Here is a 19,744-nt window from a genome sequence, read left to right on the forward strand (position 1 = left end):
TTTCAATTACAAAATAATTCATAATACTGTAATTCATGGTCCCTATTTGCTATTACAGATATTTATAATTAATGAACCGTCTATCCAATATATATGTAAAATTGATTCTTTTACTGCTTTATATTTAAATTAAATCAATTATAAACAAGTTATTTAATATATTTTAATAACGTGTGAAGGCCTTCACACAACTCGTCATTTTTAGGAAAAACATAATGCCACATATTAACCAGTTTTAGTGGTTCACTAAATCAGTGCAGTAAATGTTACATGACTAGTGATCATATAAATGCTCAGTGGGCTGGATTAAAAAAAAGACAGCAGGCCTTAATTTTGTTGCGATGTGTTTTACTGATGTTTTAGTACTGATCCAATACCAAGTATACAGTATACAGGGTCAGTACTATATCGCCAATACTGTACTGACACTGACACTTTTCTATAATAAAGTTAAATACACCATCAAATTGCTAAATCTCAATTAATTTTCCTGACCTGCAAGTGTTTTTATGTTTCCTGTTTGTGGGTTTATAAAACAGTTTACTATGTTATAAATTGCTATGTTTGTACCGCGTTATACGTAGGAACGAACACGTCGTAAACCGAGGACCTTACATAGTTTGAGGGGAAGTATGCTGCTGTTTATTTAGCAACCAGTTGGAGGCGTCAGTATCACATCCTGTTTCCCGTGTCAAGCTGTACGGTTCAAGCCTTGACATTGCGAAGATGGAGGCTGTTAGGGTCTAAACCCAGGCAATAACCCGGAGCACGAACTGCGCATTTCGTAGAGCTGTTATGACATCCCCGTCTGGGCCAGGTAAAGTGGAAACAGTCGTTCCGTATAATGCAAGCGAACGCCTTTCGGTTCTGTTTGATTAGTGAGCACTGATGACAAGGCTAATGTCAACGATGGCGCTAACTCGGCGAAGCTAGGTTGCAAGTCGAATAAACTACAACGTTTCTTTGGAATAACTGTTATGTTAGCTCCTGGGTACGCGCTTCTACATCTGGTGTTGTTTGTACTGTACCGCAGATGCCAAGCAGCGGCTATCGAAGCTAATCGTGTATGTTGTGATGTTCTTGCTAGCTAGCATCAGCAGGCTAATGGTACCGTTTCCTGGTTAAGATTCTGACCCGAAGCTTAGCATTCACTGATAATTACGGCCCGTTCATTGGCACGGTTAATCATATTGGGACAATTTAACAATAATTTATGTATGTGGGGCGTTTGAGACGTGCCTTATGCGCCCCAGTTTATTGTCAAACTATACAGCATACACATCAATTAGCATGTATTTACACTCAGTCATGCAGTGTTTTTGTGCATATTGCTAACCCACGAACAAATAGCAGTTGAATGTTGTTTTCTCACATGCAACTGAATTGGTTTAACTTTGCATCAAACGAAACACTTGCTGATGGGGCTTTGGCACAAATATAGTTACTGTATGACTAATTAACAGGGGTGGCAACTGTATTGTCATTGGAAGATACACTAAACATTGGGACTGAGCCCTGCCAGAATACATATTGTAAATCTGGCATTTCCTTCAAAGATATATCTCTCCAATAAAAGACGATTCAATACGTGTGTCTGTATATTTCAAAGTGGAACGAGTTGGTTCGAATTGATGCACTCGCATCTTTAAATCAAAGCAGATTTTCCAATTCAAATCGGTTATGCTACACCCCTTGTACTTATCCTTTCAATGAAATGAATGCCAGTTTCCTCTTATCTTTTCTCAGTTTATTTTTTTGAAACACATTTTATATTGAAAACAATACAATGAACAAAAGATAAATAAAAATCAACTACCCACTGGACAAATACCATTCACCCTCATTCCTTACAGGAATTTAGAGATGGCATCTGTAATTCCATGTTATCTCGCTTGCTTGTCATATGGGGAAGCCTTTGTTCAAAGATTTTTTTCATGCCTATTTGATGTATTTTTTTCTTCATCACTTTTCGGGTTTGATGCAACATTCGCACATTGTGGCAACTTGGTGCTGTCTTTGCATAATTCTCCATGCCATCTCTTTAAGTGTTGGGAAAGCTTTGACGTGTTCCAGTTGCTAGTAACGACCAGTTGGCCGCATATTTTGCAGGTGAATGTTTTCTGGTCGTTGCCGGACCTTTTTGAAACCAAACCAAAGCCAAACCATCGAATTATGGTTCCCTTTTTTTTGGCACCAACTTCTCTTTGGACTCTTTTTCTACTTTGCATCTGCTATGTTGTTTACAGTGCTGTAAACAAGAAAAACACTAACATTTGTGTACAAACGCTAGTGCAATATAGGAGCATTAGTTGTAGTCGCTGCAGCTGTATTCAGCTACATTGAACTTCAATAATTGTTCGTATAGTGTAGTAAAAGAGCTAACCCGATGCCCCACACATGAAAATAACAATATAAACAATAGAGAGCTGCCTGTTTATCTCCAGTGTATGTGGTGAACCTTTGAACATGCGTGTCTGCAGGCGTGAGCATGAGGTGCGAGTAGAAGTGCAGCAGACGTCGGCACCATGTACTCAGAGTGGCGATCGCTGCAGCTGGTGGTGCAAAGCGACCAGGGCCATCTCAGTGTTCTGCACTCCTATCCCACCAGTGTGGGCACCGAGGTGGCCAACGCCGTGGTCAAGCCACTCTGCACCGCCGTCAGCCCTGTAGCCACAGAGAACATCCTCAAGACGGACAAGGAGGTGAGAGAAGCTGATGTCGTATGCTTTACCTTGTTTTGGAATACCCTGGAAAGTCTGCCTTAAGGGTGCCAAACCCTTGCTGAGATTTTGGAAGCATCTGTTACTTAGATTAAAATCCTATTCCCTTAAGGTTACATAATAGCTGCTCTGGTATATGGTATGTTGATGCTTTGTTGATGCTTTTACATGAAACATCATCTGAAAACTAGGGGTGTAACGGTCCACGTTGGTGTATTAAGACGTTTCGGTATGGCATGTTCGGTTCGGTCCACTTGCGTTCGGTTCGGTCCAGTTATTAGCGCAAGTTTACGCACGGGCGCTATTGACTGTTGCAGGCGGGCGAGGAGGGCGGCGGCACTAACGAGGAGCCAGGACGCCAGAAGCTGTGATAAATCATAAATGCATGGATAAATGGCATTATAATGGCATACGCAAACAAGCCAGAGCTCGAAGGTCCCCCGTACACTGCGAACCGAACATTCTAGCTTTCCTGTTAAAATCGCAGATGGGGAAAGGTACGTGTATAAGTCTCAAAGTTGTGTACCGACATTGCTACATGAGATTGGCGGCTACGTTGCAGGTAACACGTCTGACATAATAACGAATATCCGACTTTGAATGTTTCTTAGACCAGGAAGGAAGCAGTCTTTTTAGCCAAAACTAAGTACGACAGCTCTGTTCTTCGTTCTCCGCTGCTTCTCCCGCTCGCCGTACGATACATTCATGAAGCTCGGAAACATCACAACTCCGCAAAACACAAATCCGACCACAACACAGATAACCCAATTCGTTACAATATGCTGTTGAACATTCAAAGATTTCAATGCCTAAAAAGTGTAAATAATTTCATAAAGACTTATTACTGATGTTACTGTATTTCATTATAAAAAGAGTTTTAATACAGTTAGCAACAATTGCAATTGTTATTTTATGTATTTTTTGTTCATCACAAAAAGTGTATATGTAGTAAGTACTCTTTCAAATAAACTTTCCCGTAGGACATTTAATTTAACTTTGCCCTCAACCGAAGCACTGTTTTCTCTGGCCTTGGCTGTGTTTTATGTTTTAGCCTTTGATTAATGAAAACGGTTTGGCTCCCAAGGTGAAATGGACCATGGAGGTGCTGTGTTATGGCCTCACCCTTCCCCTAGAGGGTGACACTGTCAAGCTGTGCGTGGACGTGTACACAGACTGGATGATGGCCCTTGTGTCACCCAGAGACTCGATGCCTCAGCCTGTGGTCAAAGAGCCCAATATGTATGTGCAGACCATCCTCAAACATCTCCACAATGTCTTTGTACCAAGGTGGGTCCCGAATATGTCACCTGACCATTTTTGCATTAGTTTGGCTACAGCCTGTTTTGCGTCTTTGACTTGATGTCACAGGGTGTAAAGACAAATTAAGAACTGTATAACAAAATGAATTCAAAGTAATTTGAAGTGAAAATGGATGTTTGACAGACACCTAATAGAGAGGGAACTTTATTTTAATCAGATATACTGTAGCAGTATGATTAGTGTGATTGTAGCATATGATAGGCATGTTTGTTTTAGTGTAAAATATGCTGTATGCTGTAATCTTGAAATGTGAACACAGAAATTGTGCCTGACCTGTGCCAAACTGTTGTCTTTGCCTTCGTCCAGGCCTGAGCAGCACAGCCTGAATCATATCAGGCTATGCCAGCAAGTCCTGACTGCTGTCCAAAAACTAGCGCGAGAATCACTTTGCATGGTGAGGGAGACCTGGGAGGTGCTGCTGCTCTTCCTGCTTCGTATCAACGACACCTTGCTTGCCCCGCCTACCGTCGGAGGTAATTCCTGCTCTCCCTCTGCATAAGTTGCCATCCTGAAAAATGTATCCCCTATTCATGGGAATGACCTAACCATTTCCAAACATGAGGTTTCAGAATGCAAACCCAATCTTCTTAGCTGAGGTCATAAACTTGCATTGCCACACTAACTACCGCAACTTCCTTACTTGTTGTTTACCAGTGGGTGTGGCAGAGAAGCTAGCAGAGAAATTAATGGCCGTGCTGTTTGAGGTGTGGCTCCTGGCGTGTGCCCGCTGCTTTCCCACGCCGCCATACTGGAAGACAGCGAGGGAGATGCTGGCCAACTGGAGACATCACCCGCCGGTTGTTGAGCAGTGGAGCCGGGTAGCCTGTGCCCTGACCTCAAGGTTAGTTAGGAAACAAGTCCCATTTGTGTTTCAATGCTCAACATGTCATACAAGAAATGTTCAGAAATAAACATTTACACAGTGCAGGGATGTGTGGTCAGGGCAGGCAGGGGACGCTTCGCCTCCCTGTTCCCTCCACTGCGTGTAAAGAGCCCTCCAATTGGGGGGAAAAAAAAAAAAAAAAGTATATTTAAAGAAGCTCTGTTGCTCAGTGGATTCAAACTTAAAGAGAAAGTCAATCTCTTCTACATTCCATCCTGTTGACCTGGGCCCCCTGGCTTCATATAAAGCCAAAAGTCTCAAACTTTAAGTTGGACTTCAATTTTAAACTGGACCGTCAAGTCAGTGCTGTTGTTTGATCCACCTTCTTTCATCTTTGACAGCTGGCTAAGGTAAAGCTCCTCCTTTCTCAACAGCCCTTATACATATTAAGCCGTGCCTTTGTTACAACTGGGCTAGATTACTGCAATGCACTTTATTTTGGAATAATTCACAAAAAGATTAACAGTGACTTTTTTTTCTCGTTGACCAATGCACAAGATAGTTTGTCTATGCACAAGACAATAAAGTTCCTGAGTCGTTTCAGTTTAGGAACTCATTGAATAGTTTATTCAAGTGAAGCCTGCATGTGACTATTTTTTCTACTTTGATTATATTCTGAATCATGCAATGTTTAGGTGGCATGTTATTTATTTGACTTTTTGCATAATTAAGTCTTTTGAGACTGCTGATTATTTTGATCTGTTAAAAACTGTTTTACTAAAAGCTGGTAAATTTAAGTTTTTCAGTTATCTTTGTGACTGAGTAATTGTTGTATTGTGCCAACAACGGTTTTGTATTTCTTCATGCTTTTGTAAATATATATAGATTCTTGACAAAATTACGGCAATAATATGGCTGTTTTTTTCAGATAATATTGCATAATAGCAGTCGCCGTAAATAAATGGAAAAATATACAGACACTCCATGTGATCAGAATCTGTATCGGTATCGGCCAATCTCACTCATGCATGATCGGTATCGGTGTCATAAAACCTGATCGGAAAACCCCTGCACGACACATTTCTATTCTTTGGCTTTTGACCCGACGGAAGACTGACACTTTTCTGCAGTTTTGCGGTGTCTACTGTATATAAGAATTTGTGTTTTAATTTATTGCTTTCACTGTCTTTGTTGTTGTATTGGTATTTTGTTAATGTAAAGTGCTTTGTTATAGCTGTTGCTGTTATGAAATGTGCTATATAAATAAAGTTGTATTGTATATTCCACAAATGCAATATTAATCAGAATGCCATATTTCGACTTGTGCGCCTGCATAGAACATTCGTGTAAAGAACATTTTTGGGTTGACTTTGCCTTTAAACAAAAAGATAACATAATGCACTTTTGTAATGTTTGCAGACTACAGTATAAGAGGATTGCTTTTTATGTGCTGTGCTATTTCCCATTCTAATTGGCAAGAGTCACTAGATATTAGTTTATTGGTTTTCTTTATTTCTTTGGCATATTTTTGGAAATAGCAATTTGTACGTATAAAAAAAAAGTGATTATACTTTTTTTTTTTTTTTTTTACACCCATATTGTATTAATGACCATTGGAAGAAAGGTTGTTGAGACGCTTTATTGTCCTCTCTTTGAGTAGTGTGTCAACATTGTTCTGTTTGACATCCTCTATTTAGACTTCTGCGCTTCACCCATGGACCTTCCTTTCCTGCTTTTAAAGTTCCCGATGAGGATGCCAACCTGATCCCTGTAGAGATGGACAGTGACTGTGTGGCACAGGCGTGGTATCGTTTTCTACACATGCTGAGGTACAATGAATTTACCCCCAATGTCAGTGGGGTCCTCCACTCTGTATGTAAATGCTCTTTCCCTATTGAGCCTGTTTTTGTGTTGGTAGTGACAGGGATTGTGACGCAGACAGGGAACTAAAAGCTTCTCATAAGTATATAAATAATTTTTGGAGCTGGGTAGTTGCTGTCGATACACTCTCCTCCAATTACATAATGGTTTTGACTGTACTAACCCTTTTTTTTAATGTGTATCACTCTAAGGCTGCTTTCACAGTCCAGACTTTCAAACCTTCACCTATTTACATTGTAATGTTACAATTCAAAGTAATACATAATTGATTTATACATGTCGAGAAATAACATTAAATTCTCACATTATGATGCCATATAAAAGAGATCAATCATAACCAAAACACTTGTTTTCCTTTACATTTTCCCTGTGGTTATTTAAAACCACAACCAACCAAGTGCAATAGATGATGAATGATGAATTTCCCCTTGCTCTCTAATAATGAGCCATGTTTGTTATTGTGCAATTTCATTACAGGCGGTGGCGGAGAGATTTCCTAAAATAATTCCATTGCAACTGCACTTTTTGTTTCTAGCAACCCAGTGGACCTGAGCAACCCAGCGATAGTGAGCACGACTCCGAAGTTTCAAGAACAATTTCTCAACTCCAGCAGCATCCCACACGAGGTGGTGCTGCATCCCTGCCTCAAGCAACTACCCCAGATTTTCTTCAGGGCCATGAGGGGGGTGAGCTGCCTTGTGGATGCCTTCCTTGGTAAGGAGATACGGATATATATATGGAAGCCTTTACAGAGCACAGTGCTGTCCGAAAACGCACACATTTTGAAATGCTTGTTTTTAACATTTGACACCATACATTCATACATGTAGTATGAATATACTTAATAAACCATTTACAGTAACTTAACCAGGATAGGCAAAATCTTTAAGAATTGCAATTTCGCTTTTTCTTATTCGTACATAATACAAGTTACTTGAGCGCTTCCCTGTGAGAAATTCAGATGTCGGTTAAATTATCAGTATCACTACATGTCAGTGTGTATTTTTTTTCTCTACACTATAGGTGTCTCAGTTGAAAAGAGAGATGTGCGGGAGAGGGTGTTCTCTTTTTGTCCAGTGCTGCTCTCCCATGGTACAGACAACAGCTGCCATGCTGTAAAATATGGGCAAATGATAAAGTGGTCCGTTCTTTGGTGGTGATGATATTAACAAGTGGACTTCCAGACCACCTTGCAGGTGCATTTGTAACACCTGCAAGGGCTCATTTGTGGGCAAGAAAGTCAATCAGGTTGAATATCAAGCACCTGTGATTTGGTTCTAACCACTTGTCTCGCATGTTAACAAATTAATTCTGCCTAAAATCAACTCCCAGATTCATTTGTCACCCTATTTCTTTCTCTTTTAACGGCAAAAAAAAAAGAAAAACGCTTTAGGTGATTGTCACCCTTGTCTTCCCATCCCAGCTATTACAGAAAAGCACTCTACATCATTCGATCTTTGTGTCTCATCAGGCATATCCCGTCCTAGAGCTGACAGTGCCCCGCCCACCCCGGTCAACAGAATGAGCATGTCTCCGCCCCCCTCCGTTGCCAACACCACGCCCCCTCACAGCCGCAAGCAGCGGCATGCGGTTGTCACCAAAACCACAAGCAAGAGCTCTACTGTAAGTCTCACTTATGCACGGTGTGGTGTGATTGTCTAGTACAATCGTTTTTGCTGGTTTAATTGCAATCCCACATTAGTGGTGACATTTTTTTCACTTGTGACAGTTAATGAATGAGATATGGGAAGCGTTTTGTACGTCCTCCCTTAACATCAGTCATTAAAGGGGCGACTCAAGTCAAACATTTTCTAATATGATACTCTACTGCGCTCTGCTGTTGACTAAAATTTGCATCAGACTGCCCTCGGGTTCGCATGGCCAACGTCACCGCATGGCCAACGTCACCGCTCACCTCTTTTCTGGGTTTGGACACCAATTTCAGTTGACAGCAGGGGGCCGATGCTGGATAAAATGTCGGCCTCCTGAGATGGCTGAAAACGGGTGGATTAATCATCTTAATTCTTATTGATTTGTCGAATATGACATGTTCCCCATGCAGGGCAGTGGGAGTCAACCAACAAAAGCATCCCAGCAGCAACAACAGCAGCAGCAGCAGCAGCAACAAACGTCTTCGTCTCCAACCCTGTTGTCCAGCCCAAACCAGAGCAGTTGGGAGTCGCGGCCGCTCCCTGCTCCAGCGCGACCAAAAGTCAACAGCATCCTCAACCTGTTTGGCCAGTGGTTGTTTGACGCCGCATTGGTCCACTGTAAGCTCCACAGCGGCCTCAGTCGAGACCCCAGCATGACTGGTAAGGCATGAGACTATACCCCACTCTAGCTTTTCCATTCCATGCATGAGCAGGTGGGTGTTTTGCTGCTGGCCAATTAATATGCCTCTTTTTGTGGCGTTTTCTGTGTTTTTTGTGTCTTATTTTGAACTGTATGTTGTTGGGATGTGCGTTCCTTTTTCTTTGTCGACCTTTGACTTAGAAACTTTTTCATGCCTTTCAATGTTTGGAGGGCTTGGCTAGAAGACTATCATCTGATTTTAATCCATTTACATCACCCAACAGTGTAAACCTGACTTCAATGAACCCCCATTTATCAGGGGGGATGTGCATACTTTCCGGACCCACCTTCAATTAGTGAAATGAAAATACTGTATGTGATAGATATTTTTTTTAGTGTTATTCCTTCCACACTCTTAAAAAGACTTAAAACATATTAAAACACACATTAACTTAAAACACATTTTGCAAGTATTCCTTCGTCGTCTTCTTTCGCTCACAGTTCCAGGCAAATCCTGCTTACTTCAAGCACTTTGTCACTCCCCGTTAAATTTAAATTTGAATTTAAAATTGACACATAAAACAAGAGAATCAACCGTTGTATTTTTAAAGAACACAATATTCAACTAACCCCTTCAATTTCATTTAACGAATGTACTGCTATCATGACAAGCTAATGGTAATTAGCATGCTTAACCACGATTGCTTAAAAATCCGCGACTTACAATAGAACGATGAACTGCCATTACAGCAAGTTGAGCTGAACATAGTGGAGGCTATGTTGCGCAGTATGGGTGGAGCTTGACATACTGCTGTCCGTTTATTGCTCGACAGAAAATTGTTACTTGCATATTGCACTGTGGTTCACAGCAGCAGTTTTTGTGTGTAGTTTTATTCAAATTTCTATGAATATTGCAGTCCAGGCGGAACTAATATTGCCCTGCTTAAGTTTCTACATTGCCACATATTGCTGGCGTCGTTTGGAATCCTCAAACGTGCAAAACTACTTTGCTGAAGACCCCAAAAAACGTTTTGCATCACCAATGATAGCAAGCCATTTTCAACACTTTAGATTGGTCAGCAATTAGTAAAAATTACACCCACGCATGCGGACTGACCAATAGTATTTATATAGTGTACGTTTTGGCCTGACGCCAGCGATTGAGGCAGCAGCCTGAACAGCACTGGTGATCAGGCAAGTTTGCACTTTTCTCTAAGACCATGCCAATGTCTTTGTTTTGCCAAATATCAGTAATTAATTGACTTGTAGGGGCACAATCCATTTAAAGCGGAAGTCAACGCAAACATTTTTTTCAAGAATGTTTTATGCAAGCCCACTAGTTGAAACAGGGCATTCTGATAGATATTGCGTTTGTGGAATAAGTGTTAATCCACTCGTTTTTAGCCATCTCTGGGGGCGGCCATTTTGTCTTCTGTCGACTGAAAATGACATCACAACTGCTCACAACGACCAATCACGGCTCAGATTCAGAGAACAGGTCAGCTGTGATTGATCGTTGTAAGCAGTTGTGATGTCATTTTCAGTCGACAGAAGACAAAATGGCCTCCCCCAGAGATGGCTGAAAACAAGTGCATTTTGCTACTTAACTTATATTCCACAAACGCAAAATTAATCAGAATGCTGTGTTTCAACTAGTGGGCCTGCTGGGAACATATTCTTAAGGCGAAGTGTTTAATTAAGTGGATGACACACCTGTCAATTAATTGCGGCAGCGTTTTCCTTCAGAGTTGAGGCAACTTTTAATTCTAATTAATTCTAAGACCACTGAGTGACAGCATGCCTGGTACTTGCTTACTGCTCCCTCTCTTTGCCGTCTTTCTCTTTGTGTAGTGTCCTGTATACGCTTCTCCAGTGTCTGATTTTAGTGAGTCAATGTCATTTGTAGAGGACAACAACAAAAACACAATTCATGCCTGAAATGAATTGGCTGTGCTTTGATTTTGTGTCTCTCCACTATTTCTGTTATCTTGCAGCCTCTTTTATCCAAATTCTCCTTTCTTATAAATCTTGTAAGTAGGAACAGCAGCTTTGTTTTCCCCTCACTTGATTTGCGTTTCTTGACCAATCTTCCTATTTATGAGTTGAGTTGCCCCATGATCATCGCCATTACAGCCATCCTTTTATGTTTTCACTCATGATTCCCCCCAAAACAAACAAACAAACGAAAAAAACCCATCAGCGTTGTCTCAGCGTCTTCTGGAGGTGATGGAATGATTTTCACCAACTGACCACTTGTCTCGACCATAACGTTGCCAGTCTGTTTTTTCGGTCACACTAATCCTTCTTATTTGGCTTCAGATCATCTCAAATTCAGCTTCATTTTGTTCATTTTGTTTTGTCCGTTTGACTTGAACTCTGGTGTTACTGGTTTGGTGCCTCAATGCATGAAGTGAATGATCTGTGCCCTGAGTGGTAGTCATTTAATTGCAACAGCCAGAAAGCTGACACAGGGATTTTGTTTTGTGGTCTTGCAACAGGCACATTTAATTTCCCTTTACTTGGTTCTGTTTTATGTCCCTGGATGGCAGAACGTTACGGCAAACTCTTTGTGTCAGAATTCACTCTATTGTATGCTATGGAATATGTGAGTGTGTTGAATCTTCATGGATGTATTACGTTTTTATGGATGTGATATTAATTTTGTTTTCTTTTGATGGTATTGTTGACTTTTCTTTGTGCTAGCATCTAAGTTTGCCTGTACGGTATGTGCATGAGCACTAGTCACGTACATGAATAGCCACATGACACTTCAGGTTGCTTTCATTCTGCCTCTTCCCACCCCATGCAGCAATAGCCACACAAGTAGGACTGGAGCTGAGAAGGAAAGGTTCCCAAATGTCCACTGACTCGATGGTGTCCAACCCCATGTTTGATGCAAATGAGTTCCCAGAGAGCTATGAGGCAGGCCGAGCCGAGGCCTGCGGGACACTGTGCCGCATCTTCTGTAGCAAGAAAACCAGTGAAGAAATACTACCTGTTTACCTCTCCAGGTAACATCTTCAGGCGGCGTCACACTGTCTGATAGTATAGTATCGTATTTAATGTCATTTTTTCCTGTCCAACAGGTTCTACATGGTGCTGATTCAAGGTCTCCAGATCTCTGATTTCATCTGTAGACCTGTCTTGGCCTCCATCATTCTTAATTCTTCCTCTCTCTTCTGTACTGACCTGAAGGGCATCAATGTGGTTGTCCCATACTTCATAGCGGCTTTGGAGACTATTGTACCAGACAGGTCAGGCTAGTACATGTTGCAATAAGTTTCAGATTGATTTATAACATGAATTTTGTATCTGCATGGGTTTTTTCTGCTGGGGATCATTCTCATGAATATTTCCATTGGTGAATTCAGGATATCACCTTAAGTTTCTTGAAGTCTACCTGCTGTGGTCATTTCTATTAGAGAGCTGTCCAAATTCAAGATGTATGTAAATCCCACTGATCTGAGGAGGGCCTCCATCAACATTCTACTGGCCATGCTGCCATTGCCACATCACTTTGGCAACATCAAATCAGAGGTAATTCATAGCTTTTATTCAATCCCTAAGATCTGTGGAGATGAATGTTCCGCACAATACATCCACTTCAGTGTTGAGAGGGATGGTGTCTCTTCAAAGGTTCTGTTGGAGGGCAAGTTTAACGAGGAGGATGGATTGCCTCACGACCAGCCTGTGTCTTTTTTGTCCCTGAGGCTGCGTCTCGTCAATGTTTTAATCGGAGCCCTGCAGACGGAGACTGACCCTGCCAACACACAGCTCATCTTGGGTATCTGCTGCTATATCTTTTCCTTTACTTGAAGTTAGGCGTCCTATTAGTGCTTGCATGTCAAGTAAATTGTTGAAATCAATTTAACATTGCTTTTTCAATTAAAATAGTCAAATATGCAATCGTCTAAGTAATGGATGCAGTGTTTTAAGAGTTTGGAATTTATTTGTAATTTGGCTGAATTATCCACCCATCCATCCATCCATTATCTACCGAGGTCGGGTTGCAGAGTATAGTACTATAGTACAGTGCTCAACATTATTAACTCCAAACGATTTGTTAAAAACCATTAGTTTAGACTTAAAAATTGTAATTCACATTTTGAGCTACATCCTATTCTAATTTATCATCAAAGCCAGTGCTCCTCTATTCTCCAATACAATACAATTTTATTTATACAGCGCATTTCATAACAGCTATAGCTGAAACAAAGCACTTTACAAACAATACCATTTTAATTTTAATGTTGTCATTTTAATCTGTTCTCCCCACTCAGGTGCAATGCTAAATATTGTTCAAGACTCTGCACTGTTGGAGTCCATAGGTGCACAGACTGAAACAGTAGGTCTTAGTTCTGTAGTAGAAAGATATTTTTTAAGCTTATTAAACTGTGGTATATTATGGAATTGTGGTCTGCATTTTGGAGCAGTCTTCTAACTAATCTGCCTCTGTCTTTGATGTAGGGTAGCTTAGATGGCAGCCACGTGAATGTGAGAAACCAGAGTCACAGCAGAAACAACAGTGGCATTAGCTTCAGCAGTGGGGGCAGCACAGAGGCTAGCAGCCCAGATTGTGAGCGTCCTGCCCAAGCCCTGCTTCGAGACTATGGTAGGGGGCATCAACACGCAAAAATGCTCTTGTATTACTCCTTTAATCTTTTACAGGTTATGGCATTACAGTGATTTCCCCTGTTCATTGCGAGAGTTGTGTTCCAGACTCATCCACTGGACGTAAAAATATGCGATAGAGAGAGACCATATAAATAGTTTCACCTTTAAAAAAAAACCCTCCCACAATCTTTAATCACATTGTAACATACTCAAACATGGTTCAATGACACATTTTAGAACAGAAAAAAATTGCAAGCCTCTTGGCCTCCGTCCGGGTGAGTCTGGGTTGTGGCTGTCCATAAACTATGTGTAGGTTTTTTCGATTTCAGACCAAAATACTTTTATCACTGAAAATCCACAGCTAAAATAGGATGTTGTGATGCTGCAAGCAAATATTAGCTTTGCTAAAGGACTATACAATCTGATATTTCTTGCAATATCATTCTGTAAATAAAACTGTCACTATGTCAATGTATGTTTAGAAATTAAGTGCCAAGACATTGCATTGAATAGGAATAAAAATTAAAACAAGATGTCAACATTTTGTCACTCGTACCTATTCAAAGAAAGAAATCATAACAAATATATAAAGATAAAATAATGTAGTTTGGAGTCTTTCTGGGGGTGCGTGTTTTTTGGGCTGAGATCCTAACAAAATATCAAGAATGCTCCTGAGAAGTCATGATAGGGTTTGGCATCTGCAGCTGTGAAAGCATGTGCATCGCTCGCAAAGAACCAGAGGGCTCACACTTGAACCAATTTGACTGAGTACAGAAAATTCTTGAGGATTCTTTCCATAATTTCTTTTGGTGTTTCGGTTTCAGATTTTTGTCCTTGTTGTCGCAGTTTTTGGTTTCAACCAAGAATTTTCATTTAAGTGCGCCTCTAATTAATACATTACTTAAATGGTAAATAAATAGTTAAATGTCATCTTTGCCTGCTTTCTCAATAATTATAGTATGATAATGTACTAATTGAACGTTTTTACCCCTTAATAGCTAACGTGGTTAAAGTGATGTGCAGAGTTAAGAGGCGTTGGATAAAATGCCTCTGTAGGTGATGCCAAATGAACTTGCTGTGATGCTGTGCTTTATTTCAATTGCTTTCACCAAATGAAGTGCCTGAGATGCATTTTTTTCTTTTCCTAAAAGTTATCATTTTCAAATGCACTGTAGGGCTGAGCAATGCTTACAACATACATTTATGACATTGGATGTGACACACTGTACAAAACTACTGATGTAAGGTATTTAATATACTTATGGTCAAATTTAAAGTGACTAATGGAACACAACAACCACCGGGCATTCAATGTTGTACTTTCTCTATTTGAGCATTCAGTGACAGTTTACACGTACCAAAAAATATGTCCTTAAAGAAGAGCCAAACCTATGGAGTGCCAACATTTATTTAAATGCATCACATACAGTTTTATGAAAAACCTCTTTGCGACATCAGACATTATTGTGGAGGGGAAAAAAAGAAAAGTAGTAAAGGTAATAATGAAGTAAAATGTCAGCATTGCCCTGCCCTATTTTGTACCATTTACATATATTAGGCCTTTTGGCCTGAATATCTGCAAAATCTGCTCAAACTGTGCTTCCTCCCGCCCCCTTTCTCTTTAATCTATCATTTTTATTTTTAACACCAAAATGTGGTGTGTTTTCTATGCTGTGCTCTATTTGGTATTTCGGGCTGTTATATGTTTTAGTCCTTCCAGATACAGCGGCAGGCCTGTTGGTGCGTAGCATCCACCTGGTCACTCAGAGGCTCAATTCCCAATGGAGGCAAGACATGAGCATTTCACTAGCTGCCCTGGAACTTCTGGCTGGCCTTGCCAAGGTAATGCTTTGACGTCCGAACCCCACACTCATATATTTTTGTTTCTAATACCCTATTGATTTTAAAAAAGCACAAGGGATGTGGTATATTTTCCAGAAAAAAAAAATTGAAGTGGGAAGTCAACCCCCAAAAATCGTTTGCAATAATATGTTTTATGCGCCTTCACTGATCAAAACACAGCATTCTGATTAATATTACGTTTGTGAAATACGAATTAAGCACCTAATGTATGAAGATAACTAATCATGCATGGCACATCTTCAGAAAACATGAGAGCCGTAATTATTTTAGATTATTTTCCTGCTGCTCAAAACTGTAGGACACGCGTCTCCTAATTATTATGACTCGCTTTCATTTGACGTGAGAGAAACACAAAAGCACACTTATAATCATTTTGTCTTTTGTTTAGGTCAAGGTGGGGGTTGACTCTGCGGACCGTAAACGGGCAGTCAGCTCTATATGTGGGTACATTGTGTACCAGTGTAGCCGTCCAGCTCCTCTTCAGTCCAGGGACCTTCACTCCATGATTGTAGCTGCCTTCCAATTTCTTTGTGTATGGCTCACTGAACACCCTGACATGCTGGATGAAAAGGTACATGGACCATGACTAATCCTTAGATCAGCCATTTAATTAATAACCTATTGGGTACTAGCTCACCTTTAACATAACTTTGTTTTGCATAAGGATTGTTTGGTTGAAGTGTTGGAGATAGTGGAGCTGGGAATCTCTGGCAGCAAGTCCCGACAGGAACAGGAAGTGCGACATAAAGGGGAGAAGGAGCATAACCCTGCTTCCATGAGGGTGAAAGATGCAGCTGAAGCCACTCTATCATGGTGAGATGCAATCATTCTTTATAAAAAAAAAAAGGGTCAGAGTTGATTTTGTCTTACATTGTTGGCGTTGGGTGATGTATATTAACCTGCAAATTAAGGCTGAACGATTTGGGAAAGTAATCTAATTGTGAAAATATCCTTGACCCAGTGACCCTTTTTTTCCCCCCTAAAGACTCTCTTATTGTTTTTGCTTGTGTTGTTGTGTGGTCATTCAGTATCATGCAGGTCTTGGGAGCTTTCCCCTCTCCTAGCGGGCCTGCCTCCACTTGCAGTCTGCTCAATGAAGACACCCTAATTCGCTACGCACGACTCAGCGCCACTGGGGCCAGTAACTTCCGCTACTTTGTGTTGGACAACTCTGTCATTCTCGCCATGCTGGAGCAACCTCTTGGCAATGAGCAGAGTCAGCAACTGAGTTCTTCTTTTCACCTTCGATTATTCCAAGAACCACCCTCGGATGAGCTGAACGTTAAACAGGCTGTGGTGTTTCTCTCTCATGACAGACCCCAGCCCATCAGTGACAGTTCTGATCCGAGGGACTGCTGGCAGACATGCATGGACCATGCAGCTCTTCCACCAACCCAGAGGAGCTCGGGCCAATCAAAGGGTGAGATCACACAGAATATTGCTACAATTAAAACATGAGGATGTCAAACCAGAATAGCATCAAAGATGGGTTGGAAACTTTAACTCAAACTGACAACCAGGGCTAAACTGTCAATCAATAATAATAATTAAAAAAAATAATTGCATAATAAATCACAATTGCGATATAGAGGAGGAAAACACAATTGAATTTAGATTATTTATTTTTCAAAATCATTCAGCTCTACTGACAACCCTAATCGTCTTTCTTTCCCCTTTTGCTCTCCTCCTTCCACAGCAGGTATTTGTTCCCGAGGGCCGTCCAACACCAAACAACGATGTCGGGATCAAATACAACGTCAAACAGAGGCCGTTCCCTGAAGAGGTGGATAAGATCCCCCTTGTCAAAGCTGATGTTAGCATTCCCGACTTGGACGACATTGTTAGCAAAGAGGTGAGAGGAGTTTCTGTCATTCGTCTTGTGTCCACATATTGGCTTGTTACATCTAACTGCTGAATGACTGCATCAGTTTTTTTGTTACCATATTTTTTTTAACTATAAAGCGCTTTGGATTATAAGGCGCAACATCAATAAACGGGTCCATTTTCATACATAAGGTGCATTATTTTTGTGAAGCATTGTATGTTCAATACATTATTCTAATTTTGTTTATTTGATAATGTATCAGTAACTTGCTTTACAAAAATGATTCAAATGGAGCACAATTGAATAAACGGTTTGTGCTAGTAGGACTACATTTCCCATGGTTTCTTAGATAGGAAAGCAGGAAATAGTTCTAGTTAAGTATGATGAAAACTTTGCCACAGCATTTTCACTTCTTTCATTTCATTTCATTTTTTGTATAACAAGAAAGGAGCCTGGTAGAAGGCAGTCAGTCAGTCACGTGGTTGTCACGTTGAACATTGCCAAAGACACGGTGCCAATTGAAACATTGCACAAGCAGCAATTTATCGACATGTTGGATAGTTTTGACGTGAGGGTTGTGCTTCCAAGCAACAACTATTTTGCCAAGGTCTCTATGCAGCACATGCCAACTATTGGGCTGCAGTATTTCAAACCCCGGTTGGTTAATTCAGTCATTTAAAGTTAAATCCCGTCCCATTCCTCGTGTCCATAAAGGGTAAAATATAAATTTGTCCTCTGATTAAATCCATTTGAAATGCTTTTGCAATGAAGTCATAACCACAGTTGACTCCTAACATTTCAACACTGGGAAAAGACACCTCTGTTTTGGCAATGTGGTTTGTGCAACCAGACATTGTCCTCCCACCACAGTTTGACTTGTAAATCCTCTTTAAACATGTTTCCTCTCCTCATCCTTATTCAGCTGGAAGTTCAACATGACAAGCTTCGCATTCTGATGACCAAGCAGATGGATTATGAGAATACGTTGGAGCGGCACGGTGACGACATCTGGAAGTCCAAGCCTTTCCCTGACCCACAGATTGACTGCAAACCTCCTCCGCCTTCGCAGGAGTTCCAGACAGCTCGGCTCTTCCTCTCCCACTTTGGTTTTCTTTCTCTGGAGGCACTTAAGGTTTGTTAACATTTCTGCTAAATGTTTTGCTGTGGTTGCTGTAGCACAGGTTATTGACCCTGTTGATTTACAGTGCGTAGGGCCACTATAGTTGCTCACTTTCAGCTAAATACTATTCTTATGTCTTTACTTCACCTATGTTGGTGAATTACTGACAGGAGCCCAACAACAGTCGTCTACCTCCTCATCTGATTGGCTTGGAGTCATCCTCGCCAGGATTCTTTGATGACATCAACTACCTAGACCTGCTCCCCTGCCGCCCATTTGATACAGTCTTTGTTTTCTATATGAGGGCGGGACAGAAAAGCAGCCATGAGGTGACGAAAACTAATTACAAAATGATTGTGAAATGGTATTGATGGGGAATAGTACCCGTCTGGAGGCCGGTCCGCCTCTAATTTTAAACGGCCGTCCGTCCGTCGGCGAGTCCGACTAAACTTTCACTACCCCCCCCACCCCACCTTTTTAGATCCTGAGGAATGTGGAATCTTCAGCCAGCGTTCAGCCCCACTTCTTGGAGTTCCTTCTGTCCTTAGGCTGGCCTGTGGATGTAGGGAGCCACCCAGGGTGGACAGGACACCTCGATACTAGCTGGTCCCTCAACTCATGCTCTGACAATGATGTACAACAGACTGGTAAGTGAATCAAAAAGGAAAAGCTTCTCAACATCAGTTAAATGAGAAACTTTGAGACGTTTCTTTTATTCTGCAGACGAAGCAGCTACTCCTGAGGACACGGGTGGTTCGGTGTTTAATGGGGAGAAGAAAGTTTTGTACTACGCCGATGCTCTGACTGAAATTGCCTTTGTCGTTCCTTCGCTAACTGAACATTCTGGTCAGTATTTTTGCTCTCAAAGACAACTTTGAAATCAATTATAAAATCTGCGTTTGTAAATATTGCAATTTTGATCCAGCAACTTTTTGTTTTTCAATATGAAACCTTTAATTTTGACTGCCTGGGACAAATTCACCTTCAAAATGATTTATTTTCTCTGTTTTGCTAATATTTTTTGGAATGTTGAAATCATGTTCAAGTATCTAATATCCAGCCACATTACCCTATTCCATTTTTGTTTTGATGCTTGAGTGCCACCTGGGGTCCATTTCACAAAGCATGTTTAGTGAAAACTCAGAGTCTGCTAACCCTGAAATGAGGGAAACTCAGACTTTTCAGTTTCAAAAAGGGAGGTAACTCAAACCAGGGAAAGAGGGGGAACTGTGCGGTTTCTCTCTGAACCTAACCTGGTCGGGACCATTTTTATCACAATGAAACTC

At 40.9% G+C, this 19,744-nt stretch overlaps 1 protein-coding gene across 9 annotated transcripts in view; it reads left to right on the forward strand.

Moving 5' to 3' along the window:
• The first annotated feature begins 661 nt into the window (after positions 1-661).
• Positions 662-19,744, forward strand: part of LOC147153341 (ral GTPase-activating protein subunit beta-like) — a 28,229-nt gene continuing 9,146 nt past the window's right edge. For 2 of the 9 annotated variants that reach the window (XR_015086470.1, XM_086028257.1), the window contains exons 1-26: positions 662-817; positions 2,481-2,702; positions 3,805-4,007; positions 4,347-4,513; positions 4,695-4,881; positions 6,561-6,692; positions 7,280-7,458; positions 7,768-7,836; positions 8,216-8,367; positions 8,807-9,056; positions 11,846-12,047; positions 12,123-12,290; positions 12,459-12,573; positions 12,673-12,820; positions 13,317-13,381; positions 13,504-13,648; positions 15,362-15,492; positions 15,902-16,084; positions 16,178-16,326; positions 16,542-16,729; positions 16,830-16,933; positions 17,210-17,365; positions 18,261-18,470; positions 18,629-18,787; positions 18,940-19,105; positions 19,182-19,304. Coding sequence is in view for 8 of the 9 variants with exons in the window: in XM_086028257.1 (XP_085884383.1) it covers positions 2,526-2,702; positions 3,805-4,007; positions 4,347-4,513; positions 4,695-4,881; positions 6,561-6,692; positions 7,280-7,458; positions 7,768-7,836; positions 8,216-8,367; positions 8,807-9,056; positions 11,846-12,047; positions 12,123-12,290; positions 12,459-12,573; positions 12,673-12,820; positions 13,317-13,381; positions 13,504-13,648; positions 15,362-15,492; positions 15,902-16,084; positions 16,178-16,326; positions 16,542-16,729; positions 16,830-16,933; positions 17,210-17,365; positions 18,261-18,470; positions 18,629-18,787; positions 18,940-19,105; positions 19,182-19,304 (3,928 nt within the window). In the remaining variant the exon portion in view is untranslated. Of the gene's footprint in view, positions 818-2,480; positions 2,703-3,804; positions 4,008-4,346; positions 4,514-4,694; positions 4,882-6,560; positions 6,693-7,279; positions 7,459-7,767; positions 7,837-8,215; positions 8,368-8,806; positions 9,057-11,030; positions 11,067-11,845; positions 12,048-12,122; positions 12,291-12,458; positions 12,574-12,672; positions 12,821-13,316; positions 13,382-13,503; positions 13,649-15,361; positions 15,493-15,901; positions 16,085-16,177; positions 16,327-16,541; positions 16,730-16,829; positions 16,934-17,209; positions 17,366-18,260; positions 18,471-18,628; positions 18,788-18,939; positions 19,106-19,181; positions 19,305-19,744 lie in introns of all 9 variants that reach the window. The other 7 variants (XM_086028303.1, XM_086028269.1, XM_086028278.1 and 4 more) reach the window with 7 other exon arrangements.

This window comes from Filicampus tigris, chromosome 1 (genome assembly GCF_054856515.1).
Source record: "Filicampus tigris isolate MCC_2025a chromosome 1, RoL_Ftig_1.0, whole genome shotgun sequence".
In the NCBI taxonomy this organism is placed as follows: Eukaryota; Metazoa; Chordata; class Actinopteri; order Syngnathiformes; family Syngnathidae; genus Filicampus; species Filicampus tigris.